The following is a 12915-nucleotide window of genomic DNA, read 5'->3' as shown; positions in this document are numbered from 1 at the left end:
GATATTGATTTTTCGTATTTTTTTGCTCCACTAGTATACTGATATCCAATTTTTTTTTTAATTGAAATGAATAATGAATCAAATTAAATTTAAAATATAAAATGCCTAACCCTAAGACATACTTAGTATTATACAGTAGATTTATCCTCAATATTCAGTGATACAGAGCAGATTTATTCTAAAAAGATCACCATACAACTTCACTCAAGTTTGAAATGCTTTTCGAATAATGTTAGTAGTAACCATATCGCATGTTACCAAATTACATTGTAAATCACTTAAAACTTAAATCCACTAAGGATCATCCTATTGGTTGATCCAAGCTTGAAATGTTTTTTAATCAATGTTAATGATAATCAAATCGCTTATTATTAGATTACCTTGTGAACCATTTGAATCAAAGTTCAAGGTCAAACTTCCACATAACTTTGACCTGTTACTAGTTATGGCAGCTGTATTGTCTCTAACTAATTAATTTCTCGTACTTTATCGCCTAACTGGACGTAAATTTTGATTCATAATTACAAAAGATCCCCACAAGCATCAATAACATATTTACATCTGAATTAGGGGTGGGCGTTCGCGTACCCGTTCGGGTTCGGGTCGGGTATTTCGGATTTTCGGGTATTTCGGTATAGAGGTCTAGAACCCGTTCGGGTATTTCTGTACTTCGGGTCGGGTTCGGGTATTTTTAGTTCGGATTCGGTTATTTCGGATCGGGTTCGGATATTTAGATTTTGAAAAAATATATTAAAATTTTCATTTCTCAAGTTTATTGTATTTAAAAATATAACTTTTAGTTAACTAATTTTTTATTTTTAATAGATTGAATGGTTAATAGATTTGGACATAACATTTTAAAACTAAAAAGGCACTAATTTAGTTATTTTTTTTTAATTTTGGATATAACTTTTTGTTAATTTTTGAAATAAAAAACTTGACATGCATTTTAAGTGAGTAGCAAATCATTTTTTCCGGAATTGTATGTATATCATATGAACTTAAATTATGTGTAGTATCAATATAAATATTTTATATAAAATGAGAGATATAAACTAGAAACATAAGGTTAATTATACATATGTTCGGTTATCTTCGGATATCCATTCGGGTTCGGGTATTATCCGTTCGGGTTCAGGTATCCAATCTCTCCTTATTCAATACCTGTTCGGGTATTTTGCTACTTCGGTTCGGATTTCGGTTCGGTTTTTTCGGATCGGGTTCGGGTGCCACTTCGGATATCGGGTAAAGTGCCCACCCCTAATCTGAATCATCATCTTCATTAATTTTGTTATATCATTCAAAAGCATACAATAACAATATTGTCTGCCATAATGTACCAGTTCAGACTATTTAATAGCAATCAAAATCGTAAATGCAGAATCCTATGCATGATGAACTAACATCTTATATAGAAAAATAAAATGCTTTGATTTCTTCAAAAACGAAAAAAAAGATTAATAACAACACAGAAATTAAACCAAAAGAGTATATTATACATTTCTTTTATTATATTTAATAATATTGAAATCAAAAACAGAAAAGAGTCGTTCCTCAATTAAACAAAAAAAAAAAAAAACATATCCCAACTTATTTCTCTACGAACAGAAGCAAAGATCAATAAAAAACACATGAAACCAAAACCAAAACACCACTTTGTAGAATATTGTAAAGCATCATATCACTCAAAAACTGACAAACTCCTCAAATCAAAGAACGCGTCTGCGTTCTCCAGTGCGTTTGCGTTTTCAGTTTTTTGGAACGTTAAGCCTTAGACGGAAATCTTCTTCCATGAGAGGAAGTCCTTCTCTGAGCTTCACCTTTGGCTCCCAACCCAACACTTCTTTAGCCTTACTTATGTCCGGCTTCCTCTGTCTTGGATCGTCCGGCGTGTTCTCCACCATCTTTATCTCTATGCTCGGATTGATAAGCTGCGCAAAACATTCATTAAGACCAAAACAACACTAACTAAAACTCGAGATTCATGTTAAACAGATTCTAACCTCCTTAACCGTTTCAGCCAGTTCCACCATTGTGAATTCACCTGAGAAACAGAGAGATTCAGACATAAGCAGATAGATACAATATCTTCAAGTTTAAATGTTGGAATGAAGAAGACGGACCTGGGTTACCGATGTTGATAGGGCCAGTATCATTCCCTTCCATGAGACGGATAAGTCCATCAACCATGTCGGAGACATAGCAGAAACTGCGGGTCTGTGTCCCCGGTTTCTGAACCGTCAATGCCTCACCTCGGAGTGCTTGAGCAATGAAGTTGCTCACCACACGCCCGTCATCGATGTTCATCCGAGGACCATACGTGTTGAAGATTCTAGCAATGCGGATTTCTACAAAATACCAAATGGGGCTCCCAATAAGAATCTCATTCGAAAAACTGATGGTGTGTGAGGATTAAGAAACTGACCAATGCCGTGTTGCCTGTGGTAGTCAAACATCAAAGTCTCAGCTACACGCTTGCCTTCGTCATAACAACTCCGAACCCCTTTCATAATAATCAAACGAGGCTAAGTTAAACAAATCTGTAACAGCTGATGAGAGAGATTTCATAATAAGATGAAGAAAGTCACCAATGGGGTTGACGTTTCCCCAGTAGCTCTCTGGTTGAGGGTGGATGAGAGGATCTCCATACACTTCCGAGGTTGAGGTGAGCAGAATCCTATTACAAGAGAATAAAAAATGTTAGACGAGAAACCAGAAGAAGATTTTGATTTTTTAAGTAGTAAGTGATGAACCTTGCTCCAACACGCTTGGCAAGACCGAGCATGTTCATTGTACCCATCACATTGGTCTTGATTGTCTGCAGAAACATATCAGATTTAAAGAAAAAATTTTAGTTCAAAATTTTTAATAAATCGTGCCCCCAAAATCTCAGGGCCGGTCCTGCTTCTAATAATGATACAATAATGTATATCCTCCGCGCACAAACCTTGACGGGGTTGTACTTGTAGAAGATAGGAGAGGCAGGACAAGCAAGATGGTAGATCCTATCAACCTCAAGCAACAAAGGCTCCGTAACATCTAATATTTCAAAAAAAATGACTGATGATAATAATATAAAACAACAAAAACATATATAACTGAAGAGTCTAGAGAGGGAGAGCATACCGTGACGAATAAGCTCAAACCTGGGGTGACCAATCCACTTCTTGAGGTTCTCTTTAGAGCCAGTGAAATAGTTATCAGCCACAACAACCTCATTCTTCTCGTTCTCCATGAGCTTATCAACCAAATGAGAACCGATGAAGCCAGCTCCTCCCGAGATCAAGATCCTCATATTCGACTTCACAAACAAACAAAACAAAACAATCAGCTCAAACAAACATCTGATTAGATCAAATCTACGATGTCTCACAATGTAACAAGGGTCTCAGATCTACGTGGCGTAACTAAGATTCTGTTTCATTACAATGACTAACATAAGATCCTCTTGTAAACATTAACCCATTCGGATTCGGACAGAACTAAACAATGCGTTAGGATTCGAGGTGAAGTGACGATCGAATATTAAATCTAGAACGGGTCGAATCGGATCACCTGGAGAAACTTGGAGTTGCGGAGAGGAGAAGGCAAAGGAGGAGCCTTTGATCCGTTCTGTTTCTCACTTGTCGCCGCCATTTTGCTTTGCCTGAGATCGAAACGAGTTTTGAATGAGAGACCTAAACTCGATTGTTTCTGTGATCTGATGAAAGAATAAGAGAAGAGAGATCGGATTCTTTATATAGTCAGTTTTAATTAAATTCTAAGATATAATTGATTATTTGGTGATTATTAATATAATAAAGTTTCGAATGAAAAGAGAGACTTCAAAAACACGAAATGCGGAATTAACGAATTAGAAAATTACCTCAACTAATCACGATAATGTCTGACCTAACATGAATCTGACTTTCCATTTTTTCTTTTGCGTTTTTTTGAACATTTTTTTTTGTTTTGTTTTTTTTTAAATGACTTTTGCAGCTTTTATTTCTCAGTTTCAGTCTTTTAAACAGTGTGTACATTCTAGCTAATTTTTTTTTGAACCAGGACGAATTACTCTGGTAGTGAACGGTTTGCGGCTGCAAGTATAGCTTCTGGATTCGATTAGTACTGACCACCAAAGAATTTTCATGCAGACTTTCTGGCGTCCGAGATCGAAGACCGTTGCCTGACCATGACACATTTTTGGATGTGCGTTCGCGCCGCTAAAAAGTTTGGTCTCTAGTCTGGACCACCATGGTAGAACCAGGACACCAGTTATAAAAAAAAAAATTACTTTTTGTCCCACATTCTCAAAAGATTACAAGAGATTATTACATGACGTCGACGCACCTTGACGTATATGTTACGTCTAGAATTCTTCTTTCGTGTGTATTCATTTCATCTACGGCTAATAATGGTCTCACCTTTGCGTTTTAACTTGTAAGATTTTTTTGGTAAAATTAATTTCTATATTTAAAATGTAATATGTAGTTGAAACAATTGACATCTATTATCATATACTGATAGAAACAATGTACACATGCAAATGTGTGTTTTTTTGTATTAACGATACATGCAAATGTGCAAAACTAAAGTTTATACTCCTTGATTGTGTTCCGTTTGCCTTTACTCTTTTCATATATCTGCATGCGTCTATATGTTGATATAGTTTAGCCGGAAATATACTAACATAATTATTTAATTTGAAACAAAGAAAACACAAATATCTTATGGAAATTAATATGTAATAATTAGAAAGTTTTTTTTTTTTTAGAAAGTTTTTAACTTGTATTCCTCTACATTGTCTACGAGAAAGCTCATATCAATGCAAATGGATTACTTAAAATTACTTATAACTGTTAACTCGGTAATTACATGAAGAATGTTTGAAATCAATAATAGAGATCTTGGGGAAAAACATACTAACTATCTAATAAATGGAAATTGTAATACAATTAATAAAAAGTATAAGGCATCAAATAATATTTAGAGATATCTTCAACAAACTCGTTGTCCAATTGAGTAAGAATTACTTTTGGTGTAACACCAACCAAACTTGAGTCTGACTTCCGTTTTATCAACAAAGCAGCACGCGGTTTCAGTTTTATAACCACAACAAATCGGTTAATTATCTACAACTTTGGCTAATATTGACTGCACTTTTTTGATTAAATAGCATATCTTATCAATGAGAAAACTATTGTCTCGTAGCGGCTCGGAACTGCACGCCGGTTTTATTTGATAAACCGGCAAGGCGTGTGAAGACTACAGGCGCTACAAAAACAAACTGTGAACTGCCAACAGGGCAAAATAAGAGAGCAAATCATTCCTCACACTAAAGCATTCTCTTAAAGAGTACTAAAATTTATCATTATGATTGCCAGTTTCTCAAGAACAACACTTTTCAGAACGCTCTGGTTCTCAAACGCAAGATGTAGACCGGGTTATAACAAGTTGTGTCTGGACAATTTTGAAAAGTTTCAGATAGGGAATTTGAAGAACTTCGATGAAACTTGAAGTCTGAAGTTGATCACAACATTTCTTGAGACTTTCTGACACACCGGCTCACTTTCTTCTTGAACTCGTCTCTCTTCTCTCGCCACTCTTTCTACAAACACACAAAAACACTCATGAGCAAGACCGCATCTTCATTTGCAAACGAATCTGACGAGGGTTGGAATACTCACAGCAGCTTCAACGTTTGCAGGAGACTCATCGTTGGGACCAGAGAGCATAGATATAATACTCAACATAATACTTTCAACCTGAAACAAATCACTTAAAATATCTAACCGGAGTAACTGATGTATGGTGTAATACTAAGAGCTTAGAGTCTAATCTACTACGCAGACAAAGTCATGTTTAACATACAGTATGAACAGGCATCCAGCGCTCGCTAGCAAGCTCATAACCACTTGGATCATCACCAGGAGGGTGAAGAATAGATATGCAAACACGACCATCAGAATAAACTACATGGCATAAAGGAACACCTTTTGTTATTTGATTCACATTCCTTTTGAATCCTCTGTTTCAGTCAGAAGGTTAAAGAGACAGACTAACCATTAGGATGCCACATGTCTGAAATAAACCGCACGCTTGGTGGGCTATTAGGATAATTCTGCGGGAAGGTCATGATAGCGTTAAAGAATCCTCCTTCACTGCAAAGTCACCAACTTTATTTAAAAAAAAAACATAAGAGCATTGAGACAAAAAGGACAGAGCAATCTTCACTCTCTCTGTAATCAACTGAAAGTAATACCATTTCAAACAAAACCTAAACTAAGGAGACAGAGAGTATCTGGAGCGTACTATTACGTACAAGCTTACTTGGAGAGGAAGAAGAAGATAATATCAAAACTCTTTTCTTCTTAAGTAAAATGAGACATTTACATGTATATATAGTGAGCTTTACAGTTGAGAATAAACCAACTAATCTAACCAAACCACTAAACCGAGTTAACCGGTATCAATCACACCAATAGGCCCCCTCAAGATGAGCTTCCAAAGATGTTGTGAAGACTCATCTTGGACATAAGATGATAGAACTGCTGTGGAAACAGAGGTTTGGTCATTATATCGGCCACTTGATCAACAGTACGCACATGGAGACTTTTAAGAACCTTCCTATCAAGCCATTGCCGGACAAAGTGACAGTCATTTTCAATATGTTTGGTTCGCTCGTGGAAGACAGGATTGGTGGCTATGTAAATAGCGGCAGTGCTGTCTGAGAAGAGGATAGGAGTCTGAATGCGCGGAACTCTCAGATCATTCATCAACTTAATGAGCCATATCATCTCCTTAGACGCACTGTTCAATGCTCTGTACTCTGCCTCTGCAGAAGAACAAGAGACCGTGTCCTGCTTCTTAGAGCGCCAAGAAATAAGAGAGTCACCAAGAAACATGGAGAGGCCTGTAGTAGAACGGCGACTGTCACGACAAGTGTTCCAATCAGCATCAGCAAAACCTTTGAGTGTCAAGTCAGGAGAAGCGGAATAGAAAAGACCTTGTCCCACAGTTCCTTTGATGTATTGTAGAACACGGTAAGCAGCTGTGAGATGAGTGGAACGTGGAGCAGAAGAGAACTGACAAAGCTTGTTGACCGCAAATGTGATATCTGGACGTGTGATAGTCAGATACATCAACCGGCCAACCAGACTACGATAACGCTCCGGTTCATCAATCAATTCACCATCCTTGAGTGCCAAATGTAAGTTCGGAACCATAGGTGTAGAGGTAGGTTTACATCCTAGCATTCCAGTAGATGTCAGTATCTCAAGAGCATATTTCCTTTGACATAAAGAAATACCCTTACTTGTACGAGCTATCTCTAAACCCAGAAAATACTTAAGAACACCAAGATCTCTGAGCTTGAACTGTTGTGAAAGATCATGTATTAACTGTTTGGACTTCTCTTCACTTGTACCAGCCACAATTATATCATCCACATATACCAATACTGCCAAGAAATGACCATCTGAAAACGTTTTCAAGAACAGTGTGTGATCACTAGTACCAGTAGTGAATCCCAGACGTGTTAGAGCCGCAGAAAATTTAAGAAACCATTGTCTAGAAGCTTGTTTCAAACCATAGATTGATTTCTTCAAGCGGAACACATCATTCTTAGACAATGTAATCCCTTTTCTCTCTGCATAACCATCCGGTATCTTCATATATATTTCTTCATCAAGATCACCATTCAAAAACGCATTTGATATGTCAAGTTGATGAAGAAACCAATTGCGAGACGCGGCAACTTTCAAAAGAAACCGAACTGTTGTGAGTTTTGCAACCGGTGAAAAAGTTTCAGTATAATCCAAACCTTCCTTTTGTGTAAATCCTTTTGCAACCACACGAACCTTGTGTCTCTCAAGTGTCCCATCCGCATTAAACTTCAAAGAGTATAAGACCTTACAACCAACTGCTTTCTTCCCAGCCGGTAAGGTAGTTAACTCCCAAGTGTTTGTTGCTTCCATTGCTCCAAACTCTTTATCCGCTGCTTCACACCATTCTTTAGAGTCCTTTGCCTCAGAATAAGATTGAGGGATTGGGATTTTGGTGATACAGTTGATAAAAGATAAGTGAGAAGGAGATATTTTGGAATAAGAAAGATAAGAGGAAATGGGATGAGTGATATTCGAATTGAGAGAATAACAGTGATAATCCTGCAAGTGAGCAGGTTGTTTGCGTGGGCGAGAAGAAATTTGTGGGGGAATGGTAGAAGATGAAGAAATTTCTGGTGAGGTATGTGTTTGATGGTTACCTGAGGACAAAGGTGAAGTAGGTGTGAAGAGCTTCAAGCTATCATCAGAAGATTGAGAAGAAGCCAGCGGAAAAGTATCTTCATGAAAAATGACATTTCTGGAAACTGTGATCTTGTTGGTGTCCAAATCAAGCAGCTTATACCCTTTAACACCTGATGGATACCCAAGAAAAACACAAGCCTTCGACCGTGGTTGAAACTTATGTCGTTGCTTTGGTGAAGTGGAACCATAGCATAAGCATCCAAATGTCCGTAGCTGATCATAGACCGGTACTTTCCCAGTTAGTATCTCAAACGGTGTTTTGTTACCAAGCAGAGGAGAAGGGGTTCTGTTGATAACAAACGCAGCAGTCAAGACACTATCTCCCCAATACTCAAGAGGAAGCTGAGACTGAAACATGAAGGCTCGAGCTACGTTTAGTAGATGTTGGTGCTTGCGTTCGACCACTGAATTCTGCTCAGGCGTCTCCGGGCAAGAATGATACGACACAATGCCTTTCTCTTGATAGAACAAAGAGAACTTGAGCTCTGGAGCATTGTCTGATCGAACACCTTTAACACGCACATTGTACTGATTCTCAACCTGATTAACAAAAGCCGGAAACACCTTTATGACTTCATCCTTTGTACGCAGTAAATAAATCCAAGTGGCTCGAGAGTGATCATCCACTATGGTTAAAAAATACTTGTAACCTTCCACTGTCTCAACCGAAAATGGTCCCCAAACATCAATATGTAAAAGTTCAAATGTTGAGTTACATATGTTGTTTGGAGAAGGAAAAGAAAGTTTCTTCTGTTTTGCCAAATGACAAACATGGCAAAAAGAGTTTCCTTTATTCTTCAGTCTTGTAGTTCCCAAAGCTTCAGATATCAGGTCAAGTCTTGAGTAAGAAGCATGACCCATCCTGTTGTGCCAAGTACCAATGTCGACTACTGCATTCACACGAACAGAAGCGGCTTTGATGTTCAGCACATACAGGTTCCCAATCCTTTTACCCAGACCAATCGTCGAGCCCTTGATACGATCCTGTATTTCACAAGAAGAAGGGTCAAACATCACTCTGGAGCCAAGATCAGTCGTCAACGAGCTTATACTGATGAGGTTCAGACGGAACTCCGGTATGAACAGAACATTCTTAAGAAGAATGTGTTCATTTAACTTGATACTGCCAACTCCACTGATCTTGATCAAAGAACCATTAGGAAGATGTACAGAACTCGTTATATTTGTGTCAAGAGACACAAAAATAGCTTTATCATGAGTAACATGATGTGTAGCTCCGGAATCAAGAACCCAAGAATCAGTGCAAAGAGTATTCTGTGAAACATTTAGAATACCAATAAAGCAAAACGTAGACTGAGAGAAGTTGATACCAGATATCTCATTAGTGTTGTGAGACGTAGAGGCATCGCCTTGACCAGACGTGATGTTGTTGCTTTGAAGCTGAGAACTGAACATAGCAATGAATTGCTGTATCTGATCTTTGGAGAGATTTCCAATCAGATTGTCAAGAGAAGCAGACTTCACATCAGGCTTAGAGGACAGAGTAGCTGGAGGAGTAACAGAGGTTGACTTCTGAAACTTCTCAGGTGTTTTGCCTCTTGGAGTATAGCCTGGAGGGAAGCCATGTTTCTTGTAACAACGCTCCGCAATGTGCCCAACTTTGTTACAGAATGAACAGATCGGCTTTCCTTTGTGAGCACCCGACTGAACATAACAAATGCTGGACGGAGGAGACGGTAAAACTGGAGCCTCAGACACCTGGAAAGCAGCAGGAGAGATAGCAGTAGTGAAACTCTTCTGACTGTCATCTTGATCCAGGATGTTATAGACTTCAGTGAGAGAAGGCAAAGTCTTCTTCATGATGATTTGGCGGCGTATAACTGCATAAGATTCATTGAGACCAGCCAAGAACTTAACAATCTTAGCACGCTCAGCCTTTTGATGAAGCCGAGCTGCCTTCCCACACGTACACGGATCATCTGCTTCTTCACAGTTCTCTAAGCTGCTCCATAACGTCTTCAGTTTGGTGAAGTAGTCAGAGAGAGACAAAGAGCCTTGACGAAGATCCTGGATCTCTTGTGTGAGGTTGTAAGTTCGTGGTAGATTAGTCATATGGAATCTACTATGCAAATCATTCCACACATCAGTAGCATCGTTTAAGCGAAGGATACTACGATAGATCTGAGTCGATACCGAGTTAAGAATCCATGACTTAACCAGGCTGTTGCATCGAGACCATATGCGAAAGTTCAGATCTGATTCGAGAGGGCGAGGGATCGAGCCATCAACGAAACCGATCTTGTTCTTCGCGTCAAGAGCAATCTTCATCGCAGCTTCCCAATCATCAAAGTTTGAACCATCAAGCTTGATAGAGATGAGAATCAAACCAGGATGATCAGAAGTATGCATAAAGTAAGGAGAGTGGATCGAATCAGTGAGATCAACACCGACAAGAGCTCGCGAGGCTTGGAGATCCGGACCTGTATCCGCCGGAGAGGCCATCGGAGCTGCGCGGGTTGCAAGGCGAGTCGATCGACGAGGAAACTTCTTCACAGACACCATCGTAGCTTGGGAAAACGTAATCGGAGCTCAAGCAAGAGAAAACGTGAAGAAATCACGAAGAAATCGAGCTCAAAAATGCTCTGATACCATATTACGTACAAGCTTACTTGGAGAGGAAGAAGAAGATAATATCAAAACTCTTTTCTTCTTAAGTAAAATGAGACATTTACATGTATATATAGTGAGCTTTACAGTTGAGAATAAACCAACTAATCTAACCAAACCACTAAACCGAGTTAACCGGTATCAATCACACCAATACGTACTAGAGAGTATCTGGAGGTCCGATAATGGTAACGCTCCACTCGAATATATTCTTCTCGTCGACGAGTCCGGCGGAGAATCCATCAACAGGGTGCTTACAGAGATCTGAACCAATAGATCAAAATGAGAAGATGAGCAATCAAGAAGAGAAGACTGATGATACCATATTGAATTTTTGCGGCGTGCCTTTGAGTTGTTTCTGGAGGAGAAGGCTAGCTTGCGATGCCATTGGCTGATGATAGAGAGGATCGAGGTGAGGGAAAGCTCAAGACTCAAGAGAGAGAAGCTGAGGATCGAAATTGAGATTTTATAATCGGTTACGAGAAGGTTCTGGTTCTGAAGATGGAACTTGGGGCTTGTCTTGTCGGGGAATCGATGTTTCTACTATGACAACATAAGCTAGGATCAGCTACGGACAGTTGCATTCTAACTAAGGCTGGTATTTCAAACCGAAACCGAATATACCCCCGAAATGGACCGGCTCAGATCAGTTTTGGTCATACGGGCATACCGTATTGTTACGAAGAAATTAGTTACACGTATAAATGTATATTTACCTTTTAAAGAAATTGTTTTGGATCATTTTCTTTTTTTTTTGGACTGCTCTTTGGTGAAAATAAAAATAAAAATGATTATCATAGTAAATTTCTAATTCGGTTTTTATTCTTACCCAAAACTGATCCAAATACTCGAGATCTCATTCCTAATCCATTCTAACCAATAGGATTTTGAGGTTTTCTTCTACGTTCTGTCAAGTTTCTCAATTCTCGTTCAACCAGTTTCGACTTTCGATCAATCTTTGTTTGATAGGAAATTGATGTTTGTGACTGGAAAATTCCATTTCACCTTTTGTGTAATGTAATTTTCATTTCATTTAAACATAAAAATACACGTAATATTTAGAATTGTAATTGTGAGTTTGTAATATAGAAAACAATGTTAATTATTTGGACTCACTGGTTATAAAATTAGCATGCATTCGGTGCATATATAATTAGAATGCATTTGATGATTTTACTCCGTGCACAGTAATAGATGATTCATAAGTTACTATTGTCATATCTTAAACATAATTAAGATACAATATCTAGACCAAAAGATTACAAAGTAACATGACAAACTTTCAACAACAACAAAAGAAATCAAACAAGACAACCTAGAGCATGGTGAGGTCAGCGTACATAGACCCTTTTATTTTACTTATGGTAAACCATACTCATCATCCACACAATGATATGCGTCCCACTTCATTTGACACTGCAGCAATACAAACGACCAATGTCCAAGGGTTTAAGTTTGGTTCATTAATCATGGTCTTCAGATTAAGTAATCACATATATATATAAGAAAACAAAAGAGAATGTGAACTTGCACTTAGCCAAAGAGAACGAAAAGCTTACTTGTCGCAGTTGGTGCTCATGGAGATAGGATAGGGAATGCTAACACTGCACTTTCCAGGAAGGCCGGAGGCTAGACTTGGATTGATGCTTTTTGCAGCGGCCTTTAGGCATTTGCATGCTTGTTGGCGGTCCGGTGTGGTTTGAGCCATATCATTCAATTTTTTTACTCCCGCACAACATGGACCCGGCACCACCGCCCCACCTTTCGATAGGTAGGTGGCACATGGAGCCAAGCTACTTGTCACTGTACCACATGTGAGTGCTGCATCTACTGATGCGGCAATGCAGACCGTCAAAACAAGGCATGTAAAGAACTTCAGACCCATAGTCATGTGTTTTGATTTTCTCTTTTTTTTTTGTGATAAGGCGATTTTGTTGAGTTGTGTTTACTAAGATTTTGTTTCGCTGTTGGATGTGAGAAAAGCCTTAGGTAGTGATGGGTT

The 12915-nt window shown here is 38.5% G+C and overlaps 3 protein-coding genes across 3 annotated transcripts; all 3 read right to left on the bottom strand.

The window, feature by feature from the left end:
* Positions 1–1475: 1475 nt before the first annotated feature.
* On the bottom strand, positions 1476–3836 carry LOC106361841 (UDP-glucuronic acid decarboxylase 3). Its single transcript, XM_013801649.2, has 9 exons — positions 3556–3836; positions 3127–3301; positions 2948–3039; positions 2754–2818; positions 2589–2677; positions 2426–2503; positions 2124–2348; positions 2004–2044; positions 1476–1931 (listed from the first exon to the last, which is right to left on the bottom strand). Exons 1-9 carry the CDS (start codon positions 3634–3636, stop codon positions 1749–1751), a joined length of 1029 nt encoding a protein of 342 aa, XP_013657103.1. The 5' UTR covers positions 3637–3836; the 3' UTR covers positions 1476–1748.
* Positions 3837–5322: 1486 nt separating this feature from the next.
* On the bottom strand, positions 5323–11481 carry LOC106361840 (ubiquitin-conjugating enzyme E2 7). Its single transcript, XM_048750350.1, has 6 exons — positions 11259–11481; positions 11075–11177; positions 6043–6140; positions 5851–5951; positions 5667–5744; positions 5323–5587 (listed from the first exon to the last, which is right to left on the bottom strand). Exons 1-6 carry the CDS (start codon positions 11299–11301, stop codon positions 5510–5512), a joined length of 501 nt encoding a protein of 166 aa, XP_048606307.1. The 5' UTR covers positions 11302–11481; the 3' UTR covers positions 5323–5509.
* Positions 11482–12108: 627 nt separating this feature from the next.
* On the bottom strand, positions 12109–12915 carry LOC106361839 (non-specific lipid-transfer protein 4). Its single transcript, XM_013801647.3, has 2 exons — positions 12473–12915; positions 12109–12329 (listed from the first exon to the last, which is right to left on the bottom strand). The coding sequence occupies exons 1-2, from the start codon at positions 12802–12804 to the stop codon at positions 12320–12322; spliced, it is 342 nt and encodes a 113-aa protein (XP_013657101.1). The 5' UTR covers positions 12805–12915; the 3' UTR covers positions 12109–12319.

Source organism: Brassica napus, chromosome A2 (genome assembly GCF_020379485.1).
Source record: "Brassica napus cultivar Da-Ae chromosome A2, Da-Ae, whole genome shotgun sequence".
Taxonomy (NCBI): Eukaryota; Viridiplantae; Streptophyta; class Magnoliopsida; order Brassicales; family Brassicaceae; genus Brassica; species Brassica napus.
Note: the sequence above shows the minus strand (reverse complement) of the source record. Positions and strands in the feature narration are given on the sequence as shown.